Below are 27,086 nucleotides of genomic sequence, written 5' to 3'. Positions count from 1 at the left end.
ATGTACGGATTACTTCTAGAGGCCATCGTTGATTACATTGTTGATCAGTATGGCGAGGAAACGTGGGAACAGATACGTAAATCTGCAAATCTACAAAATGTGACATTCGCAACTCACGGAATATACAGCGAAAACATAATATCAGCTATTGCTACCGCAACGGCCGAAACGACGGGGGAGGACGTGGCCGATCTCATGGATTCGTTTGGCGTTAGCTTCGTGGGATTTGTTGGTCAATACGGTTATGACAAGGTACTCAAAGTGTTGGGTCGCAATATGCGAGATTTCTTAAGTGGCCTGGATAATTTGCACGAATACCTCCGCTTTAGTTACCCAAAGTTGAAACCGCCTTCTTTTTTCGTCGAAAACGAAACACAGTCTGGACTTACGTTGCACTACAGAAGTCGGCGAAAAGGATTTGTGAATTATGTACAGGGCCAGATTCGACAAGTTGGTCGTCTGTTCTACAATACTAAAATTACTATCAATGTCACCAGTGAATCTAAGATAGGCGATCTGGTACACGTGGTCATGCGGCTGTCATTTGACAACACAGCATACATAAAAATGTTTCGGAACATTGATCATATAACAGAGTCACTTCCCTTGCGTTCTGATGTATTCTTTGAACTTTTCCCATTCCATATCGTGTTTAACCGACAACTGATGATCAAGAGCATAGGTGTAAGTCTTACAGCGATAATGCCCTTCATCAAAGGAAGGATGCTTGAAGATATTTTCCAACTTGTGCGTCCATTGGTTGAACTGACTTGGGAAAGTGTAAGTAATAATATGCAAATGTTATGTAAATCATGGAAAATCCTGTTTTTCTTTTAACATATTGATAACCATAAGAGAGAAGAACATCCAGCGGTAGCCATCTTTACAAGCCTGATAATCTATCCCCAGGAAACTCTGATGTGGTAATAACCAATTTCAAAACCACGTACAAATATAACAGTTAAACATGCCGCTAAGTTAGCGCATGATGTCAATTGCTGATTAATCAGCATGTAGTAACTGCGGTTAGCGCAATCAGGTTTTAGCGCATAAAGTTTAATATGAAAACGCTAAGAGACTATAACCGATAAGATTCAGCGAGTACTTTATTTCGCGAACTTGTCTCATCAGACATATTCGTGAATATATAATCTCGCGAACACTGATCTAGAAATTACTTTAAATTTGCGAATTATGACTTATGAAAGACACGGGCTCTTCAAGACTCCCATGGCAGTTATCGAATCAACATACCAGAGGTATTTGAATACAAATAATGGCGAGGGAATTGAATTCGCAATTGACCCTAATCGCGAAAATAAATGTCACTCGAAATATAAGTGATTTACAGTTTGTACGTATTCAGTATAAAATCCCTCTTAATGGAGGGACACTGGTAGATGCCCCGTCATAATATTTGACATAATATCAAGTCAGGGACTAGACTTAGCGAATAGGATATTTAAACCACAAAGAAAATACCAACACGATAACAAAATTTTAATTCGAGCTTTCATTCGATGGAACTAGGTTAAAAGAAAGCTTTACAATGAGATTCACGAAAAAGGACAAAAATAAGACCAGTGTTCCGGCAGGTGAAGCGTCCAAAATAAGAACAAAGAGAACAACTGCGGAATAACTTTGTATACAAACGAGCATCAAACACATTCGACAGCACACAAGAGAATAGAATATTGAGGCGGTATAGACTCGCCATAGTAATGAATCAAGATCACACGGAGATTTCAAAGCGACTATTATTCTTCACGGAATAAACATGCAATAGTAAGATGTTCTGGATGGGAACGTTTCAACCAGTTTATAAGAATGAAACCACCAGACTAACTAATAACACCAAATACATTACCAACTAAGGAGACATTTGCCGATAACGATCATTTTAGCTCACCCTAATTGTCATGAAAACAAACTTCTGTTTAGTGTTGTTCGTAATATTGATCAACTAAATTAAAAACGATTGACTACAAAACAGTAAAAGTTGAACTGTACATCTTATTGGAAACATCATCATTCCTGAATAGTTCAGGTGATATAAGAATACTTTCGGCACGAAAAAGACGAGGCTGCTGTGAGCCCGGCCTTTTCCATCGTATTAAAGTCAGCATTAGTTGGAATATTGACATACGGGAAGGGAGGGAGGAAATTGGTATAGTATTCATGCAAAACCTTTCACGGGCGATATTGCCAAAACATCGAAATTGCCCATCTGCAACGTCTACATTATTGCGCCCCTGGCACGTTACTGCTCTGTTACTTTTTACGAATTTCCAATAGATACAGTGTTTTCAGTTTGTTGTTCACAAGGTAAATTCTGTCTGTAGTAATTGTCGACATCTCTATCAGTCCTATAGCGTACCTACCGTCCGAGTATTGTCCGAGACACCCAATTAAATGTTTCATATTGTCATTACAGATCATGGCTCACACAAACAATGTATTTGAAATAGCTTCAGATAACTGCACAGTGAAGCGGAATGAAGAAAAAATCAAACGAGGCAAAAACAAAGGTATGGCCATTTTGGCAGGTGAATAGACAGCTATTGGCAAGTTTGTCTGTGACATCTCTGTAACAATAACTAGTAGATCTTATGTATACTGAGGAAGGTTATCAATGTATTCACTTTCTCAGCTGTATTACAATTCAGTCAAAGAGTAGTAATAACAATACACAATTTATACTCGCTGTAAAAACCTTTATTTATAAACTTATAGTAATAGAGATTAACGGTACAAACACAGACATAGGGGGTAGTACTAGAAGATTTACGGTACGGATTCAGATATCTGAGATAGTGTTTGAAAGGTTTCGATTGATACCAAGCATAAGAAACAGAAAGTTATAGTAAATTGTACGGTAACAGGTAGAGTATATAGATGTTGGAGGTTTACAGCACGGTTACAGGTAGAGTATATAGATGTTGGAGGTTTACAGCACGGTTACAGGTAAAGTATATATATGTTGGAGGTTTAAAGCACGGTTACAGGTAGAGTATATAGATGTTGGAGGTTTACAGCACGGTTACAGGTAGAGTATATAGATGTTGGAGGTTTACAGCACGGTTACAGGTAGAGTATATAGATGTTGGAAGTTTAAAGCACGGTTACAGGTAGAGTATATAGATGTTGGAGGTTTACAGCACGGTTACAGGTAGAGTATATAGATGTTGGAGGTTTACAGCACGGTTACAGGTAGGGTATATAGATGTTGGAGGTTTACAGCACGGTTACAGGTAGAGTATATAGATGTTGGAGGTTTACAGGTAGAGTATATAGATGTTGGAGGTTTACAGCACGGTTACAGGTAGAGTATATAGATGTTGGAGGTTTACAGCACGGTTACAGGTAGAGTATATAGATGTTGGAGGTTTACAGCACGGTTACAGGTAGAGTATATAGATGTTGGAGGTTTACAGCACGGTTACAGGTAGAGTATATAGATGTTGGAGGTTTACAGCACGGTTACAGGTAGAGTATATAGATGTAGAAGGTTTACAGCAGGGTTACAGGTAGAGTATATAGATGTTGGAGGTTTACAGCACGGTTACAGGTAGAGTATATAGATGTAGAAGGTTTACAGCAGGGTTACAGGTAGAGTATATAGATGTTGGAGGTTTACAGCACGGTTACAGGTAGAGTATATAGATGTTGGAGGTTTACAGCACGGTTACAGGTAGAGTATATAGATGTTGGAGGTTTACAGCACGGTTACAGGTAGAGTATATAGATGTTGGAGGTTTAAAGCACGGTTACAGGTAGAGTATATAGATGTTGGAGGTTTACAGCACGGTTACAGGTAGAGTATATAGATATTTGAGGTTTACAGCACGGTTACAGGTAGAGTATATAGATGTTGGAGGTTTACAGCACGGTTACAGGTAGAGTATATAGATGTTGGAGGTTTACAGCACGGTTACAGGTAGGGTATAGGTTTACAGCACGGTTACAGGTAGAGTATATAGATGTTGGAGGTTTACAGCACGGTTACAGGTAGAGTATATAGATGTTGGAGGTTTACAGCACGGTTACAGGTAGAGTATATAGATGTGGAAGGTTTACAGCACGGTTACAGGTAGAGTATATAGATGTTGGAGGTTTACAGCACGGTTACAGGTAGAGTATATAGATGTGGAAGGTTTACAGCACGGTTACAGGTAGGGTATAGGTTTACAGCACGGTTCCAGGTAGAGTATATAGATTTAATCGTCAGTTACACAACCACAATATGATGTTAGTGACTACATATAATTGCGTTATTGACGTACTGACCAATTAAGTGAAATGATGACCTTTTTATCTCCAGTGTTTCTATATCTTTATTGTGGTCATACTTCACTTGAAGACATTTAACGTAACTGATGACGTCACAGTAGAAATCAATGCGATCTACATCAGTAACAATTGTTCCAGTAGTGTTACTGAATACGTATTCAAGATACTTCGGTCCCTTTTAGTACTTTATAGTGATAATAAAAAGGATTTATCAATTTATTTTCAGGTAACGTTCTTCTGTTAGATTCCAAATCGTTAAAATCTAGTTAACTAGAAACTTTTTTCATCATAAATTTACGCTGAAAAAATATTCGAAGTTCTAACTAAGGAGCGATGATGTTGTAACTCTCTTATATTTTTCTTTGTGAGAAAAAAAATAAGTAGACTAATATTTCGTATGTTTACGTAGCGATATATCAAACTCAATGGTATCAGATATGACCTTTTATTTTCTAAGAACAAAATTATTTATATGGACATTTTTTAAAATTTAGAACAAGACGGAGAACACAAACTTCATTTGAAGGGACAGATGGTGTTTATGCCGGAATGGGACTGTATTATCTTCATGGGCACACCAGTGTAAGTAAACCATTATAATTCGTTAGTTTATCGTCACGTTTCACTTCAGAGTGAGATCAGTATTAATACACTTTAAGGGAATAAGTTAACGTTGACGATTTATAGTGTACAGAGTCTGGGCAAACATAGCACAGTCTATGTATCAGAGATTATATAAAGGTGATATATATCATAGCTGTTATACAGAAGGAACATGTTCAGATAAGAGGACACATTTTTTTCAAAACAGCCATGTTGGAAGTAGTTAACAAAATTATGCGGCAATGAACATATTTGAGAATATTTTGTCAAAGTGCAAATGGTATTACTTTGTTAGCTTACGACAAAATACAATAAATTATCAACATCCATGGCCATATTACACAAGAACGTCATCCAACGGCGACAAATTACATCACAGTATCGCTACACAACGACAAAATATATCACAGTATCTCTACACAACGACAAAATATATCACAGTATCACTACACAACGACAAAATATATCACAGTATCACTACACAACGACAAAATATATCACAGTATCACTACACAACGACAAAATATATCACAGTATCACTACACAACGACAAAATATATCACAGTATCACTACACAACGACAAAATATATCACAGTATCACTACACAACGACAAAATATATCACAGTATCACTACACAACGACAAAATATATCACAGTATCACTACACAACGACAAAATATATCACAGTATCACTACACAACGACAAAATATATCACAGTATCACTACACAACGACAAAATATATCACAGTATCACTACACAACGACAAAATATATCACAGTATCACTACACAACGACAAAATATATCACAGTATCACTACACAACGACAAAATATATCACAGTATCACTACACAACGACAAAATATATCACAGTATCACTACACAACGACAAAATATATCACAGTATCACTACACAACGACAAAATATATCACAGTATCACTACACAACGACAAAATATATCACAGTATCACTACACAACGACAAAATATATCACAGTATCACTACACAACGACAAAATATATCACAGTATCACTACACAACGACAAAATATATCACAGTATCACTACACAACGACAAAATATATCACAGTATCACTACACAACGACAAAATATATCACAGTATCACTACACAACGACAAAATATATCACAGTATCACTACACAACGACAAAATATATCACAGTATCACTACACAACAAAATATATCACAGTATCACTACACAACAAAATATATCACAGTATCACTACACAACGACAAAATATATCACAGTATCACTACACAACGACAAAATATATCACAGCATCACTACACAACGACAAAATATATCACAGCATCACTACACAACAACAAAATATATCACAGTATCACTACACAACGACAAAATATACCACAGTATCACTACACAATGACAAAATATATCACAGTATCACTACACAACGACAAAATATATCACAGTATCACTACACAACGACAAAATATATCACAGTATCACTACACAACGACAAAATATATCACAGTATCACTACACAACGACAAAATATATCACAGTATCACTACACAACGACAAAATATCACAGTCACAGTCTCACTACACAACCAAAAAATATCACAGTATCACTACACAACGACAAAATATATCACAGTATATATCACAGTAACATATATCACAGTATCACTACACAACGATATCAAAATATATCACAGTATCACTACACAACGACAAAATATATCACAGTATCACTACACAACGACAAAATATATCACAGTATCACTACACAACGACAAAATATATCACAGTATCACTACACAACGACAAAATATATCACAGTATCACTACACATATATCACAGTATCACTACACAACGACAAAATATATCACAGTATCACTACACAACGACAAAATATATCACAGTATCACTACACAACGACAAAATATATCACAGTATCACTACACAACGACAAAATATATATATCACTAGTATATCACAGTATCACAACAACAAAAATATATCACAGTATCACTACACAACGTATATCACAGTATCACTACACAACGACAAAATATATCACAGTATCACTACACAACGACAAAATATATCACAGTATCACTACACAACGACAAAATATATCACAGTATCACTACACAACGACAAAATATATCACAGTATCACTACACAACGACAAAATATATCACAGTATCACTACACAACAAAATATATCACAGTATCACTACACAACGACAAAATATATCACAGTATCACTACACAACAAAATATATCACAGTATCACTACACAACGACAAAATATATCACAGTATCACTACACAACGACAAAATATATCACAGTATCACTACACAACGACAAAATATATCACAGTATCACTACACAACGACAAAATATATCACAGTATCACTACACAACGACAAAATATATCACAGTAACACTACAAAAAGAAAAAATATATATCACAGTATCACTACACAACGACAAAATATATCACAGTATCACTACACAACGACAAAATATATCACAGTATCACTACACAACGACAAAATATATCACAGTATCACTACACAACGACAAAATATATCACAGTATCACTACACAACGACAAAATATATCACAGTATCACTACACAACGACAAAATATATCACAGTATCACTACACAACGACAAAATATATCACAGTATCACTACACAACGACAAAATATATCACAGTATCACTACACAACGACAAAATATATCACAGTATCACTACACAACGACAAAATATATATCACACACAACGACAAAATATATCATCACTACACAACAAAAATATATCACAGTATCACTACACAATCACAACAATATATCACAGTATCACTACACAACGACAAAATATATATATCACAGTATCACTACACAACGACAAAATATATCACAGTATCACTACACAACGACAAAATATATCACAGTATCACTACACAACGACAAAATATATCACAGTATCACTACACAACGACAAAATATATCACAGTATCACTACACAACGACAAAATATATCACAGTATCACTACACAACGACAAAATATATCACAGTATCACTACACAACGACAAAATATATCACAGTATCACTACACAACGACAAAATATATCACAGTATCACTACACAACGACAAAATATATCACAGTATCACTACACAACGACAAAATATATCACAGTATCACTACACAACGACAAAATATATCACAGACAAAATATATCACAGTATCACTACACAACGACAAAATATATCACAGTATCACTACACAAAAATATATCACAGTATCACTACACAATATATCTACACAACAACAAAAATATATCACAGTATCACTACACAACGACAAAATATATCACAGTATCACTACACAATATATCACACAAAATATATCACAGTATCACTACACAACGACAAAATATATCACAGTATCACTACACAATGACAAAATATACCACAGTATCACTACACAACGACAAAATATATCACAGTATCTCTACACAACAAAATATATCACAGTATCACTACACAATGACATAATATATCACAGTATCACTACACAATGACAAAATATATCACAGTATCACTACACAACGACAAAATATATCACAGTATCACTACACAACGACAAAATATATCACAGTATCACTACACAACAAAATATATCACAGTATCACTACACAACGACAAAATATCACTACACAACGACAAAATATATCACAGTATCACTACACAACGACAAAATATATCACAGTATCACTACACAACGACAAAATATATCACAGTATCTCTACACAACGACAAAATATATCACAGTATCACTACTACACACGACAAAATATATCACAGTATCACTACACAATAAATATATATCACTACACAACGTATATCACAGTATCACACACGACAAAATATATCACAGTATCACTACACAACGAAAAAATATATCACAGTATCACTACACAACGACAAAATATATCACAGTATCACTACACAACGACAAAATATATCACAGTATCTCTACACAACGACAAAATATATCACAGTATCACTACACAACGACAAAATATATCACAGTATCACTACACAATGACAAAATATACCACAGTATCACTACACAACGACAAAATATATCACAGTATCACTACACAAAGACAAAATATATCACAGTATCACTACACAACGACAAAATATATCACAGTATCACTACACAACGACAAAAGGAAAACAAATAACGAGTATCATTTACTTCAAATAAAGTGGAAAGGAATGATGATTATATTATATATTGATCTGGTCACTAAGATAGTAACCAGAACCAACATTTAACTGCTGATATATAATCTTTATTGTGATATTGTAATCTATACAACTATATCGATGTCACAATGCGTATTGTATTGATAAAAAATTGATATAGATAGAAGACAAAAAACAAACAGAAAAGGAAAAAAGAAATTTTGACATTTCTGTAGAATCATTCATAAAACTGATGACATTTTGGGAAATTAAGAACAAATAAAGACAGAATACCATGGAAACGCCTAGAACGTTATAAAGACAATAAAGATATATTCATCTTCAACGACGACATGAGTAAAACTTGGTCAATCCTAGTATGTAATGTCATGATCCCGAAAGAGAAAAGGGTAAACATCAAGAACCATTGATAACATCAAACACATCTGACCTTATCATATTGCATTCTTTTTATAATGAGTTAGATACTATCGTCGTTGATAATTCACTTTTGTGATTATAGAAAATGGAAACGGACGAAATGGCCCTCACATTAAGGTCTGAGACAAGATTAAAACTTAAAGTTGATATTAGAACCGTTTATTTGATAACAGCCTCAATCGATTTTAAAAGAAATGATTTTCCATCTTTTTTTCGAAAGCGACTGTGCCATTAATCCTTGGCAAATGGCTATATCAAATATGAAGGAATAAATCGGAGGTCGAAGTGTATTCCAGGGCCTGTTTGTACCTTCGACTCGCCATTAATGGTATCCTTTTGGTTTTGGTCTTGTAAGAAATTATAGAGAAAAACGAAATTAAGATACCGATGGTCATGATCAGGGTAGCCTGGCCTACTAGGTCGTAAACATGCTAATACAAATGATTTTTAATTTTCAAGAGCGAAAAAGCACCATCTTATGGTTATAAAAAATGATATAAAATTAATCTAGCGAGATAAGTCCTAATTACCTTTCCAATGAATCGTTTATGTGGTAAAATGTACACTTGGCTGACTAAATCCATTTCTGTACCATGCATGTTTCACTATGATATCACAGGATTAAATATCATTAATACTACCTCTGATATCCTCAAGTCGTGTGACTTTAGCTAATGACGGAAACACAAATATGCAGCTTATTCGTTTAGGCTTTTAACCAATTAAATTCTTACTTACCTCTAAGTAAACCGGAAGTGGCTTTTAAAGTTGACTCTGAAATTGTTTTATATTATTGTGTTATTGATTGAGCTGGATGGTGTCAGGCTTAAGGACTGTAAATGTCTTACAGCAGATTTATAGTGATTCTCTATGGCAGAAATCCTAATTTGTGCGGAGATTTCGCCATCAGCATCTTGGTTAGATAAAACTGGAAAATGTATGCGAATTAAACGATCGTTCTGATTGACAATTGGTAGTCAAACCCTAGCACTTACCCATTACAAGGGAATCAAAGACACGTAGATAAAAGGACTATCGTCGTTTTCTGAAAAAAAATTGAGAAGACGTGTTGAAATAAAGTATCACATACCATCATTATCTAAAACGTGATTATAAACATTAACTTAACTTAATGTTCTTTGCACTCGACAAAGATATGTTTTCAACTATTTGGGTTCCAATTTCAGCCGATGTATAGACAGCTTAATTAAGAGTGCACAGTGTTTATTTTCAAGAAAATCACAGTATATACCTTTTATAGAGCCTAATTCCCCACCCCATCCCCTCCGCTAAAGATTCAATAATTCTTTCGACAGGATGGAGAACCTGGAAGCCATGGGCAGAGCAGGTTTGTACATCAACGATTTGAGTATGCATGATTCCAGTCGCGACCTTGTTCTAGCGGGAACGCAGCAGTCCGCTGAACTCAAGCTTGCCCTTGACCAGGTACGCACTTGCTGTTGAATGTAAAGTAATATGTCTAAAGCAAGGTCACAGGTGCATGGATTGTTAGGCTCATCGGAAGAACGAATGATTGTGTCACGTGTTTAATTCAAATTGATATTTCCAGGGCCAGTTTTGAACAAGATAGAAACAGTTTAGTTGACTTGTCTTGAGAATATGGAGTAAATCGTTTTTCGTTCACATTGTACACCTCAATAGAGTTTTGTTTTCTTACTCCTGAACTACTGTGTTTTATTATGTTTTAGTTTATTTTAAACGGTGATCAGTTTCTGTTTTGTATCGCTTTTGTAATTTTTTTTCAATTTTTTGGGATGGTTCGAAACAATTTGCTCAGATTAGCAATTTCATTAGGCTATAAATTCTTACTACCTGTAGAACACTAGAGTGTGACGTCTCAATGACTACACAATCACTTTCATCAGACAAATTACCAATGAGAAGCGTACTAGAACTGACGTACCTATTGTAAGAAATGGTAAGGAGATGACCAACGTTTTCGGCTGTACTAAAATCCTACTTACATTTTATGTAGAAAATATTTTGACGAGATGGTTAAAAGCTTATAGAAAAACAGTAAAAAGATGGAAACAATGCACTGTAGTCAATTCGGCTATAGTTTGTTCAAAAGTTAGTAGTGTGCAGGAGTAAAAGCGTTGTTTAACTGTTAATTTAATTGTTAAATGAAATATGTATCTAAAGGAGCAACAAAAGAGTAAAATCTTAGAGGAGAGCATGCAGAAACTTGACGAGGAGATGAAAAGAACAGATTCCCTCCTCTACCAGATGATACCCAAACCTGTTGCTGATCGATTACGTAGTGGAGAGGAGTCTATCAGCACGTGCGAGGTCAGTAGCTGAATTAATTTCGCTTTCAGTAGTATGAAACACGATTAGCTTTAATTTGATGCCGGAAGGGATCGCCGGCTTAGACAGTAATCCATCATACTGGTCATAGATTCAGCAGTTACTGGACCAACACGAGCACGATATTTACGTTTACATCTAAAGTGAATCACATTTTAAAACTCGGTTGTTATTACACACTTGGTCATAGCACAACCTTAGTAAGAAATAACGCAACACTATGTCACACTGATAACAGAGCGGTTCTATAATAAGTTGTAATTCTTACTAGCTGCAAGGTTAAATGCTTGTCAATAAATAAAGATGTTTTAAAGATAATATTTCCATGACAGGTAGAAAAAGGCGAAACAATGAATATACCTTTGATACCGGGATAAATATATCACTTGATATTATTTGTGATATCATAATCATCCGAATACTCATTATAGATGATTTTAATGGTATGTTTTCTAAAATTAGCATCAATTTGTATCAGGGATGTCATATACCAATGTCTGATGTTTCAGATGTTTGACTGTCTGACGGTCGTGTTTAGTTATATTATATACCAATGTCTCACGTTTCAGGTGTTTGACTGTCTGACGATCGTGTTTAGTTATATTATATACCAATGTCTCACGTTTCAGGTGTTTGACTGTCTGACGATCGTGTTTAGTTATATTATATACCAATGTCTGATGTTTCAGGTGTTTGACTGTCTGACGATTGTGTTCAGTGATGTTGTCGGTTTTACCGCCATATGCAGCCAGATTTCTCCGATGGACGTAGTTTCCATGCTGAACGCTATGTATACGAAGTTTGATAATCTCAGTGAGCTACATAGTGTATATAAGGTAATGCATAGTGCATCAAGCAATTACATGGACAACAATGTCACAAGGGTTTTAATCACCAAAACACTCCTTAAACAAAAGTACTCATACAATTTTATTCAGACGAGACGAAACTCAAAACATCGTCATAGTTTTAACATTGTGACGTAAATCATCACAGAAACAGTCCAATGTAAAACACAAAGCTGTCTTAGACACCAAATAAAACCTAGAACCTCACAGAAACAGTCCAACGTAAATCACAAAGCTGTCTTAGACACCAAATAAAACCTAGAACCTCACAGAAACAGTCCAACGTAAATCACAAAGCTGTCTTAGACTCCAAATAAAACCTAGAACCTCACAGAAACAGTCCAACGTAAATCACAAAGCTGTCTTAGACTTCAAATAAAACCTAGAACCTCACAGAGACAGTCCAACGTAAATCACAAAGCTGTCTTAGACTTCAAATAAAACCTCAAACCTCACAGAAACAGTCCAACGTAAATCACAAAGCTGTCTTAGACTTCAAATAAACCTCAAACCTCACAGAAACAGTCCAACGTAAATCACAAAGCTGTCTTAGACTCCAAATATAACTGCGAACGTCACAGAAACAGTCCAACGTAAATCACAAAGCTGTCTTATACTTCAAATAAAAATACGAACCTCACAGAAACAGTCCAATGTAAATCAGAAAGCTGTCTTAGACACCAAATAAAACCTAGAACCTCACAGAAACAGTCCAATGTAAAACACAAAGATATGTTAGACACCAAATAAAACCGCGAACCTCACAGAAACAGTCCAATGTAAATCACAAAGATATGTTAGACACCAAATAAAACCGCGAACCTCACAGAAACAGTCCAATGTAAATCACAAAGATATGTTAGACACCAAATAAAACCTAGAACCTCACAGAAACAGTCCAACGTAAATCACAAAGCTGTCTTAGACACCAAATAAAACCTAGAACCTCACAGAAACAGTCCAACGTAAATCACAAAGATACGTTAGACACCAAAATAAAACCTAGAACCTCACAGAAACAGTCCAATGTAAATCACAAAGATACGTTAGACACCAAATAAAACCTAGAACCTCACAGAAACAGTCCAATGTAAATCACAAAGATACTGTAAAACCTAGAACCTCAGACACCAAAAAACACAAAGATACTAAAAAATAAAACCTAGAACCTCACAGACAGTCCAATGTAAATCACAAAGATATGTTAGACACCAAATAAAACCGCGAACCTCACAGAAACAGTCCAATGTAAATCACAAAAGCCTAGAACCTCACAGAAACAGTCCAACGTAAATCAGAAAGCTTACCAAATAAAACCTAGAACCTCACAGAAACAGTCCAACGTTCACCAAATAAAACCTAGATAAACACCAAATAAAACCTCCAACGTAAATCACAAAGCTGTCTTAGACACCAAATAAAACCTAGAACCTCACAGAGACAGTCCAATGTAAAACACAAAGATATGTTAGACACCAAATAAAACCTAGAACCTCACAGAAACAGTCCAATGTAAATCACAAAGATACGTTAGACACCAAATAAAACCGCGAACCTCACAGAAACAGTCCAATGTAAATCACAAAGATATGTTAGACACCAAATAAAACCTAGAACCTCACAGAAACAGTCCAACGTAAATCAGAAAGCTGTCTTAGACACCAAATAAAACCTAGAACCTCACAGAGACAGTCCAATGTAAAACACAAAGATACGTTAGACACCAAATAAAACCTAGAACCTCACAGAAACAGTCCAACGTAAATCACAAAGCTGTAAATCACAAAGCTGTCTTAGACTCCAAATATAACTGCGAACGTCACAGAAACAGTCCAACGTAAATCACAAAGAAACAGTCCAATGTAAAACACAAAGATATGTTAGACACCAAATAAAACCGCGAACCTCACAGAAACAGTCCAATGTAAATCACAAAGATATGTTAGACACCAAATAAAACCTAGAACCTCACAGAAACAGTCCAATGTAAATCACAAAGATATGTTAGACACCAAATAAAACCGCGAACCTCACAGAAACAGTCCAATGTAAATCACACAGATACGTTAGACACCAAATAAAACCGCGAACCTCACAGAAACAGTCCAATGTAAATCACACAGAAACGTTAGACATGAAATAAAACCTAGAACCTCACAGAAACAGTCCAACGTAAATCAGAAAGCTGTCTTAGACACCAAATAAAACCTAGAACCTCACAGAAACAGTCCAATGTAAATCACAAAGATATGTTAGACACCAAATAAAACCGCGAACCTCACAGAAACAGTCCAATGTAAATCACACAGAAACGTTAGACACGAAATAAAACCTAGAACCTCACAGAAACAGTCCAATGTAAAACACAAAGATACGTTAGACACCAAATAAAACCTAGAACCTCACAGAGACAGTCCAATGTAAAACACAAAGATACGTTAGACACCAAATAAAACCTAGAACCTCACAGAAACAGTCCAACGTAAATCACAAAGCTGTCTTAGACACCAAATAAAACCTAGAACCTCACAGAGACAGTCCAATGTAAATCACACAGAAACGTTAGACACGAAATAAAACCTAGAACCTCACAGAAACAGTCCAATGTAAATCACAAAGATATGTTAGACACCAAATAAAACCTAGAACCTCACAGATACAGTCCAATGTAAATCACACAGAAACGTTAGACACGAAATAAAACCTAGAACCTCACAGAAACAGTCCAATGTAAAACACAAAGATATGTTAGACACCAAATAAAACCTAGAACCTCACAGAGACAGTCCATTGTAAATCACACAGAAACGTTAGACACGAAATAAAACCGCGAACCTCACAGAAACAGTCCAATGTAAAACACAAAGATATGTTAGACACGAAATAAAACCTAGAACCTCACAGAAACAGTCCAATGTAAAACACAAAGATATGTTAGACACCAAATAAAACCTAGAACCTCACAGAAACAGTCCAACGTAAATCACAAAGCTGTCTTAGACACCAAATGAAACCTAGAACCTCACAGATACAGTCCAATGTAAAACATCCTTTCTGTTGTCTGGTTTTATCGCCTGATACCTTAAAACGTTGTGTTACTTGGAATATATTTCACATCTTATGGACCATTGTTAATAATTTCTTTTATATAAATATGATGAGGTCCCTGGTCGTGGATTTGTAACACCTGACGTCAGAGCTCATACGCCGGAAAACCAATATTTTATTCTATCAATTCTCGCCATTGATTTTGATGCAAACAAGTTAGGCATAATGTTTACATGTAATACAGTACAAGCCAAACACCCATTCCATTTTGCAAATAAAACAAACTTGTATTGATAAATGAGATTAGAAATTACAAGGAACAATCCACACAAATATTCACAATCTCTTCAGTCTGAAGTGTTACCCTATACTGTCGATTCCCTATAAACAAAATTCTCGTCTTTCATGGACTTGTGAACACATTAACAGCTTTTTCTTATTCTCTGTGGAACGAGGACAAATTTTCTGTCCGTTCCACGTCCGATATATTTACGATAAAGTAGTCAGTGAGGTCCACAGAGAACAAATCCTCAAACACGTCAGTTTTGATCATTAACGCTAAATACAGAAGATCGACACAATAAACAGACCGTTTCCTGTTCTGTTAATGGGGGTGGCTATTAGAAACAATTACAATCATACAGATACAGAATTTAACTCCCTTGGAGCATTCATTTATTTACTAGGTGAGCAGTGGCAGCAATTCATGAAATGTGACGGTTGTACACGCGATATCGTAGTAACAGAAAGAAATGTCCGGAACTCGATGGCTAATCGACATGCGCAGTGGGGTGTATGTCAGTCGAATTTAACATGACGTTTCTTATCATTGGAAACATTCTTGCAGTGTTCTGTCGTAGTCGTGTCCCTGCGCAGTGGCGTGCCGTTAACACCATTTATCGGTATCTAAACCAAACAGCTTTAAATAACCCATGGGGATTAGGTGTTCACTTACATTTGTTGTCAGAGCTGTAATATATCGATCAGGAGTGAACTTTGACCTAATTTTCTTGCTATTTATATTTATATATTTTGCTTACATTGATTATTTTGATCTTTATTTTCATATGTAGGTCATCCATCCTCTCCATCCCCCCCCAATTCCTTCATTTTTGTTGGTTTTTTTTCTGATTTTCTTATTACTTCAAACTTTTTAAAGTTAAGATTCTTGAATTCGTGCAGGGATGGATTTGGACAATATCTAGCCATATCCGTATTTACTTCTCATAACATTCATCTAATTCGCCGTTGGTTTTTTAAGGAGTAGTACAAATTACCTAAACTGCCAATTTCCATGTAACGCCATTTTCCTACAAAATGACGTCAAAATGGCCTCCCGAAAACAGCATGTTGTAAATAGATATTTATTTCTCCTATCATACACAGCGGAAAACAATGGAGATTATATGAGATGAGGGAGGAAACAATTCTCAATAAGTGTACAAAATTTCATCAAAAATTGTCCATGAACGAATTTATCGAAAAAGGTTCGAAATACGAAGAAAATATATTATAAAAGATTTGAAAAAACATGAAAAACTTATGACACGTCACTGTACAACTCTGTGAATTTAGAGAGTACACGTTTAGTCATGGAATCGGATTGTGTGGTGCAATGACAGCCAGCATCTCTCGATCCCTTGTGTCCTGATTTTGTTTGTCAGTTGCCGACATCTTCCGCGAAAAATAATGAGCAAGCATTTCATGTGCGACTTTATACGAAGTTTTATTTTTTGTGAGCCTTGACTAACAAATATCACAAAAAATGAAAGCAAACTTAATTCTCATCTTAATATAACTCCTAAGAGTTATATATCCACAGGTGTTTAGAGTCATTATATAGAAAACAAAACAAACGGTAGCAGCGTCATTTTAATTCCGTGTCATGACGTCGTTTTCTGTATTACATTATATGACATCACTGTCGATTTTTGACTGACGCAATCAATAAAAAATCTCCAGGCATATTACACTAAAGTGCAAAAGGGTCATATTGGCGAATTCATCTTTTAAAACGCTTATTATGTGAAATCTAAATATTTCACGTCCTATAACCCTATTTTGTTTCAATTTTTAAAACATTTTTGGACATGTTTACAGGTAGAAACAATTGGGGATGCCTACATGGGGGTAGCAGGAGCGCCGAACGTGACAAAATACCACGCAGTGAGCATCTGTAATATGGCGCTGGACATGCTCGTAACAATGTCAGATCTCATAAATCCAACATCCGGTGAGAGTATGAAAATCCGAGTTGGTAGGTTGATACTTATCCTTGATGCTACAACTTTATACATATTATCACATTCCTGTCATACTTCCATCGATATACCCCAATGTGACCTATGCACAGATGGTGTGCTCAGTATTACTTGGTGTTTCAATATACCACAATGAAACCATGATTTTATCAAACCTCTTGTATCACCATCGAGAAATCTAACACCTTTGAATATCAACTTTTTTCTGCATTTTGAGGAATCCGATCAACATTACTTTATAACGAAAATGTATGGTGTTTACCAATTGGCGCTGCAATTGTCGGATAACATTTGCCATATATGGTTTTGCTGTGTTCGGCGGTGACAGAAAACAACTGTCATTTAGCACGTTCAATACAATATAACACTTCCTTTTTACGGAAAAAAATAATAATGAAGAAGTTTTTGATTGATGCGATTATTTGTTTGTTGTGGAATGAAAAATTTTATATGAATTTCCAATTCACGAAAAGGCCATTATCCGTTGGAGATTGAAACTACATTTCCTTTCATAGCAGTTATCTGGGCTTATACTTCATTTGTCTTATTTCAGCGTAGCGGTAAAAAAATGTTTCAATTAATCACTTTTGTCTTTCTTTACTGCCGTCAAAATATGGCCGATATTTTAAGGACATATATTCTCCGTTTATCTTCCCTTTTTCCGTATGTCTATATCTTCCCGTTTTCTTAACCATTGTTTTTTCCCCTTAGCTAACTATTTTGAAATTAACTAGGATTTATGTCTCGTTAAAGACATACATGTCCAACAAACGATGTCCCACAGAATATAACCATAGTGTTTACTTCTAAATGCCAAAGTTCAGTGTACGCTGTGGTGTTTTTTCACGGAGATTAGTCTGACCCACATCTTTATCTTGAAACAACACCAGATGCCTATTCTATCTAGGCCACGCATTAACGAAATTTCCGCAGAAGTTTGAGTGTAAAGAACGCTACGGAAATCAGTTCTCCCCGGTGGCCAATTTCTCATTCACCAACAAACTTGGATGTTTTACATGAACGTCAAGTTCTGTTATTTAAGATTTATGTCAGAAATACGCAATATTTCAATCCATAATAATTAGTTCATCATATTTTATGGTAGTAGTGGGAATACTTTGTATTATAAAGATGTCCTTGATTTATAACATCATTTACTTGTTGTGCGGGGCAAGAAATTATTCAAGTTATCAATATGGAATTGTTTCAATCAGAACATTAATATTTTAATTTCGGGAACGGACTTACGTGGTAAAATCTTCGTTATATGTGACAGGTATCCACAGCGGAATGGCGGTGGCAGGGGTTGTGGGCGTGAAGATGCCACGCTATTGTTTGTTCGGGGACACAGTCAACACTGCCTCGAGGATGGAAACCAATAGCGAGGTAACTAGCGTCAAACATCGTTGAATTTTGTCAAATCATTGAAAAAAAATAGATCGAAATGTAATTCTTATATTTCGAAACAAAAATAGTGAAAATAATGGGTACATTAAGTGATGATACGGCTGGTTGATTTTGTAATCATCCAGGTCCGAAACATGTATACACTTACGTCAATTTCGACAGAATGTGAAAATGGTACTCTTGAAAATGTTTGTGGAAATAAAGAATAATTAATAAAAAAAATAGGTTAAGGAATGAAAAATTATTGTCTAACAAAAAGACTGGTTATGTTGATTAAAAAAAGTGATTTAAAAAAAAACCCATTTTAATAAATGTATGCATTAGTAACAATAAATAATATATTTGATAAATTTGATAAATGTCATCAGTTATATATATATATATATAAACAATGTGTTATATAACACATTATTTTGAATATGCTCGAATAGGCACCAGGTTCGTTAACTCGCCCATGGAAACTTGGAATTGGGATTTTTTCCTTTCAATTTTTTTTCTCAGTATAACTTCTTTTCCAAATTTATTACACTTCTCATTTACTTCCTAAGTCTCTGCCTTTATTCCTATTCAATTATCATCTTTAGTCCCGTAAGTAGTTTTCTGGGGCGAGTTTTCTGTGGGCGAATTGACGATACAGGGACCTATTTAAGAGTCAATTCTATTTTGTGTCTCGTGTTCATTCTTATGTACAGATATGTCTATTATCTCTTGTGTCTCATATATATACTGAATTTTACTGATCGGCGCTGTTTTAATTTTTGCCTGTTGTAATTTTTTAACCTATATTTTGTCAGGCAAACAAGATACATATCAGTGAGACTACAAAAATCGAGATCGCCTCTATGCCGTACAAGGTCGAAGAACGGGGTTCAGTGGAGGTCAAGGTAATTTATAGACGTTGCACGTGAAATCGATTGCAATTAATCTAGCTCATTATAAATGTAAGTAGGTCAAAAACATGAAAGAGACATTAATGAGAATGTATTTTATTGAATAATAGCAAATAAAAGGATAAAACAGAAGTTTCACAGTCGTTTAGAGTGTACGTATAACACTCCAGTGAATTACTGTTTCAGTGGCAGCACGGAAGCAAAATGCATAGTGCCTTTACATAATAGTGTGTCATAATATACATTTGTTGACGGGGCTTGAGGTCAACATGTGTTGGTCCGAGGGTTTAACTTAACACATGTTGACCAAAAATCCTGTCTGTAAATGTCTTGTTAACCTTCTACTGTCTCCCTGTCACGCGGATGATATATTTTGTGTTTGAACTGTCTCTGTTATTGAGAACGTCATCAATGTTGGGCATGAAGCTGACGTCAGCAAGGCTTCCTAGAGTGTTGCTTGGCTGATTATGGCGGAAATTGCCGAGGAACGACCGGGAAGTTCCGAACATAAATGAGCTGTGACGTAAACAGTCAACATCGAGATGTTGACCGGTAACCATTGTTCTGGAACAAACATCTGGAATTTCAGACTTTATTCAGCTAGAATGTATAGAGAATAGATAGTAAAGGTATAACCATGGGTGAGAGTTAAATGCCAATGTATATATATATATATATATATGAAATTCGTATATTGAAATAAGTAGGTATCAATCAGATATTTATGTACGTCGTTGAAGTGTCCTGACTAAAGATATTTCTGTCTTGTTGAAGTCTGAAGTAAGTTTTCTCTTGAAAATGCATGTCGAATGATACAAGATACGTTTTTCGTTCCAATACATGTTTTAAGCTGTCAATAGGTATATGGTGTTTATAGAAAAATGCTCCTTGTAACATTTGTTTTGTGATATAAGCAAAATGGCTGTAGTGTAATACAACCCTTTATATCGAAGGCATTAACGAGTTGTTCATTCCCTTGTGATTGTCATATCATCGCATGATTGTGACGTCATACCATCGCATGATTTTGATGTCATACCATCGCATGATTGTGACGTCATACCATCGCATGATTTTGAGGTCATACTATAGCATGATTGTGACGTCATACAATCGCATGATCGTGACGTTATGGACAGACAGGTCTGCTAGCCCTTATGTTAGTCTGTAGTAAAAGGTGTTTTTCACTGGTGCACCATTTGTCCCGGAGGTTTGTTCGTGTCACGATCTATTTGATACAATATTGGCAGGGTTTATAATATACATATGTACTTGATGATCTTCTAAATTTATCACATATATAAAAATTACGAAATTTATTGAACTTTGGGGCTCATACACTTTCCTACATGTATCTACATTTTGACTTTACTGTCGATCACTTCAGAGTTTCCTCAGACATACATCACTGACGAATCCAAGGAGGACAAAATAACTGTATGATGTAGTTTCATTTATTGTTTGGCTCTACTGTTTGTTACTCTAAATTTGTATTAAAAGTAGATATTGACCTTTGTGTCTTTGTATACAACGTCACGAATGTTTATGTACTTGTGGTATGATATATTCTCAATTGGTTATATGCATATGCGAGTGTGGTAATCGTAAGATGCCAGCATGTGTTTATGCATATTTCATTGTATTTCAGCTCACTTTGTCACTTGTGCCTCTTGTTAGCTGTTGCTTCAAAATTATAAGGTACGAATTTCGTGTCACATGTTTGACTTTCTGTTTACATCTGTTCTGTATAGTGTATTACTTTCTGTCTGTTCTTTTAGGGGAAAGGTCGCATGAAAACCTATTGGTTATTGGGAACAACAGGGGAGGTAATCATTCCAGCTTCGAACTCGCCTCCTCCCGACACAGGTCGACCAGCATCTCTGAAATCACCGTCACACTTACAAAGAGCCTCGTATTCACCGGTATCTATGGAGGACACAAATAATATCAAGTCTGGCAGATCAACACCTTCCAGGTCCCCTACTCCTGTGAGACGAGCGAACATAAAGCAAATTGAGAAAGACACCACAGAAAACATAACTTCGGCAGTCAAACACCTGGAGGTGAAGGAGGTCGAAAAAGAACAAAAGAAACTCGAAGTCGAGAAAACCAAAGCAAAACTCGATAACAAATCTATTCCTGCTAGCAAATCCGAAAATTTGAAAACGGAAGTGACAGAAACACCAAAACATTCGAAGAAAACATCTTTGTCACATGAGAAATCTAACAAGAAATCTAATGAAACTGTTAAGGAGAAAAAAAAAAGTCTTCAGAAAAGTAATGTTCCAGACGCGACAGTTAAGCAGAACGGTTTATCAGAAACTAACAAAACAGACCAAAAACATGTTCTGGATGTCAAGCAACCGCAACAGAGTTCACAACCAATCGTTAAGAACGCGATAGATGAAAATACAGAAAAGAAAAGTACCAATCCGAATCCATCTGTTCAGGCACCCGACCCTCTCCGTAACATTCCACCCCCTGGTCGACCCAAAACACCCCCTAGTACACCTCGTAAGACGATTGACCTCCTTGCGATGGAAGCTCAGCTTAAAGAAGACGCTGAGTCATTGGCTAACAATGGCTACGTTTCCTTGGAGACATCCTTACATAAAGTATCACAATCTGAAAATGACCGAAATCAAGCAGTACCGACACCTCCAAAGGAGATAACTTTGTCCAATAACGCGCCCAAGTATGTCGAGCCTGACCCCGTAACTGCAGCGAACGAACAGCCTAAAACGAGGCCATTAGATCAGAGTCAGACATGCGTTTTGTTGTGATGAATCTTCTGTTCAAAACTACAAAATCTCAAAGAAGCAGGACATTTTAATCTTTTAAAAAGCATGTTTGTATCTCAGTTTCTTTCATTGACACATGCAATACAACATGATATAGAATAGTTCTAATACATATTGTAATAACTAGTATGTCTTCTCATATACAAAATGCATATTATTTAAAATGAATTTTTTATGAAGTACGCTGTGTATATACCTTGCCATACGGGTGTCTTCAAACTGTGGTACTGGGTACTGAAACCATCCGTGTAGACCACATCAGGTATATATTAAATACTCTCAACTCATCTCATTGATACATTAAAAAAATTCACACTAAACAATATTTTCATGTTGTGGTAAGTTGTAAGTAACTGTCATAGTACCAAGTACATTCGTGACGTGGAATTTATTATTTTAAGAACTCGGAAGAGCAGACCCTTCAATGTTTTGTTCATCAGCACCGTTATTTAATGTCATAATTCGGTAGATGTTAAGTATGTGTATCCTGTAGATAACCTCGAATACATACATTCCCGATAGCCTTTTTCAATGGCATAATGTTCTGGAGATTATAGATGCAGATTGATTTATCTAAGAAATCGAAAGCTTATTTTACGGTCGGCTTATTTTCGTGGTTCTAGGATGTGTCTCACGTTGTAAATAAATTGTTTGTGTTTTCTATATTAGGAAATGCACTTGTAAACTTGTAGTATGATTCCCGATTTATCCCGTTTGATAAAGCATATGTCTTAATTTATACACGGGTGTGTGTACAACACAGCGTATACACATTGTTGTCATTTATATAACAACATAACCTGTTAAACAGAGCGATTTTATGCTTTATTCAAACTGATTTAAAAGAATTATTATGGCTTATTGTTAAGCAACTTAACAATAAAACCAAACTCGGCGTATACTGTCTTTTCAAATATTTCGAAATTTATTTGAACTGTGTTTCGCTTTTTTGGGGGGGGTAATGAGATTTTATCACAGAAACTAATTCAAACATAAACTATTTTCATACTAACAAGATATTTATCCAAAACAAAAATATTTATTGAATCTATAGAACAAAATAAAATAGTATAAACTAGGAAAAATCTGTCTGAAGTATGAGAAATCAGGTATTTACGCTGAAACACATGTATCCCTGTTTTCTTATTGTTTTATATGGCATACTTTCACTTTCCAATTTGTTAATCTGGTTAAGTTTGAAATACGACGAAATTTGAGCGCCCCAGTACTTCATATATTATGTTCTGTTTCATTTTAAATGGATTTTTAGGTTTTTTCTTTTTGGTTTTCTTATCAATTTTTCATATTTGCGCTTTAAATACTCATTCGAATCTAGAAATAATAATTGCACTTGTGTATGTTAATTTATACTTTTTCAAAATATTCATTGAATATAGACATCTATTTCCATCATTTTACTCGGATATATGGTGACTCGTGGTTTCTCTGGAGATATCCGGAACATTACCTATCGTTCATTCATCTATAACTGTTTAATGTAATGCAAGTGCGTGATTTGAAACAAAAATATATTTTGCAAAATATTGATATAGTGACAAAAACACCATGTCTTTTTGGTTTTGTTTTTTGACTTCCTGGTCTTGTTGTTTTGTTTGTCTTAGCGTGAGAGGTTTAACCTCGTGTCGCTTTCCGTTTCTTATCTTAGGTGATGTTACTGTCTTTCGTTTGTTAGGTCATCTGACCCAAAGGGTCAAGATGACCTATAGCCATCGTGCTTCGTCCGTCGTCGTCCGCCGTCCGCCGTGCGTAAACTTTTCATTCAAACAACTTCTTCTCAAATACTAGAAGGTCTAGGGGGCTAATACTTGGCACAGAGGATACTGGCATGGAGCTCTACCAAGTTTGTTCAAATGAATGAACTTGACCCACTTTAAAGGTCACAGGGGTCAAATATGTTAAAATAGGTTTGGCTTGTTTTTTGTCAGATGACCGTTAAGGCCCATGGGCCTCTTGTTTTAATGATATAACATAGACTATCCGCGACCAACCTTTTGACATGTCTATTGTTTTTTTTTTATCTTCTAGGATATTTGATTTTATGATTTTGACCAAACAAAAAATATTTCTTACGGTGAATATATTTTTCTTTTTTGTGTCGAGAGATATTTCTTTAGAAAACTAGGTCCATTTGACCTTTGACCTTGTTTCTTTAAGATAAGTACGGATATATTATATAGATTGGCCGTTAAATTTTCCCTTGAACTGGTGATGATATATATTGTTTTAACATTGTTACGTATACCTTGGTTGATTGGTGTCTTTAAATTGTTGGATATCGAGATGTATCTAAATTCCTTGATTGTATAATGTATAATTTTATTTCAATGGGAATATAGAACAATGAACTTGACGTGAGATATTAAACGTAAGACCTCTTCTATGCCAGTAATTTTGATTTCGCTGTAAAAAAAATATCTTTCTTAGTCAACATGAACTGCACTTATCAATTGGTCGCTATATCTAGTCTGTATCTAACAGGGCCCATTTCAGTACAAATCCGGTCTAGCTATTGATGGTCTTAAGATAGTCTGCTTATCTAGGTAGAATAATAAAGATGAAAGTCTCGTCATAAGATCGATAGTTAGGGTCCAAAACGAATACATCTTCAATTTTCTATTGGTAGATATTAATTTCATTGAGGATACAATGTAGCATGGTTGCTTTGTCGAGGTCCCATTGTAAAGGGGATAAGATTATTGTGGTCTCATTGTAAAGGGATACGTTTATTGTGGTCTCATTGTAAAGGGGATAAGATTATTGTGGTCTCATTGTAAAGGGGATAAGATTATTGTGGTCTCATTGTAATGGGGATAAGATTATTGTGGTCGCATTGTAAAGGGGATAAGATTATTGTGGTCTCATTGTAAAGGGGATAAGTTTATTGTGATCGCATTATAAAGGGGATAAGATTATTGTGCTCGCATTGTAAAGGGGATAAGATTATTGTGATCGCATTGTAAAGGGGATAAGATTATTGTGGTCGCATTATAAAGGGGATAAGATTATTGTGGTCGCATTGTAAAGGTGATAAGATTATTGTGGTCTCATTGTAAAGTGGAATAAGATTATTGTGGTCGCATTATAAAGGGGATAAGATTATTGTGGTCTCATTGTAAAGGGGATAAGATTATTGTGGTCTCATTGTAAAGGGGATAAGATTATTGTGGTCTCATTGTAAAGGGGATAAGATTATTGTGGTCTCATTGTAAAGGGATAAGATTATTGTGGTCTCATTGTAAAGGGGATAAGATTATTGTGGTCTCATTGTAAAGGGATAAGATTATTGTGGTCTCATTGTAAAGGGGATAAGATTATTGTGGTCTCATTGTAATGGGGATAAGATTATTGTGGTCTCATTGTAAAGGGGATAAGATTATTGTGGTCGCATTGTAAAGGTGATAAGATTATTGTGGTCTCATTGTAAAAGGAATAAGACTATTGTGGTCTCATTGTAAAGGAGTGAGATTATTGTAAAGAGAGGGGGCTAACATTTTGAGGTCTCTTAATTGTAAGAGGGGGAGGGGAATATTTTGAGATTTTACAGGCAGAGTGATTAGATGGCTGGATTATTAATCTGTTTGTTATTTACTGATAGAAATCTCAAATTACGGTTTCTAAATCGTCTATATAGATATAAAATGTGATTTCCATGAAGTTTTTCCATTTATCTGTGATACATAACTACGCAAGAATGATGCAAGATCATTCTCACTTGAACCTTTTTAATTTTGTTTCATTATTTATTTTCTGCTGCTCATCGATCTATAAATTCCATTTCCTCAATTCAAACCCATAGCAATTGATCACAATTTAGAAGACAATCTGAAATAGGACAATGTATTCACACTTCAGTTGCTAGTCCCTATGTTATATGTTATCTA

At 35.3% G+C, this 27,086-nt stretch overlaps 1 protein-coding gene across 1 annotated transcript; it reads left to right on the top strand.

Moving 5' to 3' along the window:
• LOC132548017 (soluble guanylate cyclase 88E-like) lies at nucleotides 1-23,166 on the top strand. Its single transcript, XM_060211829.1, has 10 exons — nucleotides 1-780; nucleotides 2,435-2,528; nucleotides 4,791-4,872; nucleotides 10,918-11,047; nucleotides 11,765-11,911; nucleotides 12,619-12,765; nucleotides 17,926-18,082; nucleotides 19,363-19,472; nucleotides 20,288-20,377; nucleotides 22,162-23,166. Exons 1-10 carry the CDS (start codon nucleotides 1-3, stop codon nucleotides 23,164-23,166), a joined length of 2,742 nt encoding a protein of 913 aa, XP_060067812.1.
• Nucleotides 23,167-27,086: the final 3,920 nt, after the last annotated feature.

Source organism: Ylistrum balloti, unplaced genomic scaffold, assembly GCF_031769215.1.
Source record: "Ylistrum balloti isolate Yb309-2 unplaced genomic scaffold, AGI_CSIRO_Ybal_v1 Utg369994, whole genome shotgun sequence".
Taxonomy (NCBI): domain Eukaryota; kingdom Metazoa; phylum Mollusca; class Bivalvia; order Pectinida; family Pectinidae; genus Ylistrum; species Ylistrum balloti.
This window is presented reverse-complemented; position numbering and strand designations above follow the sequence as displayed.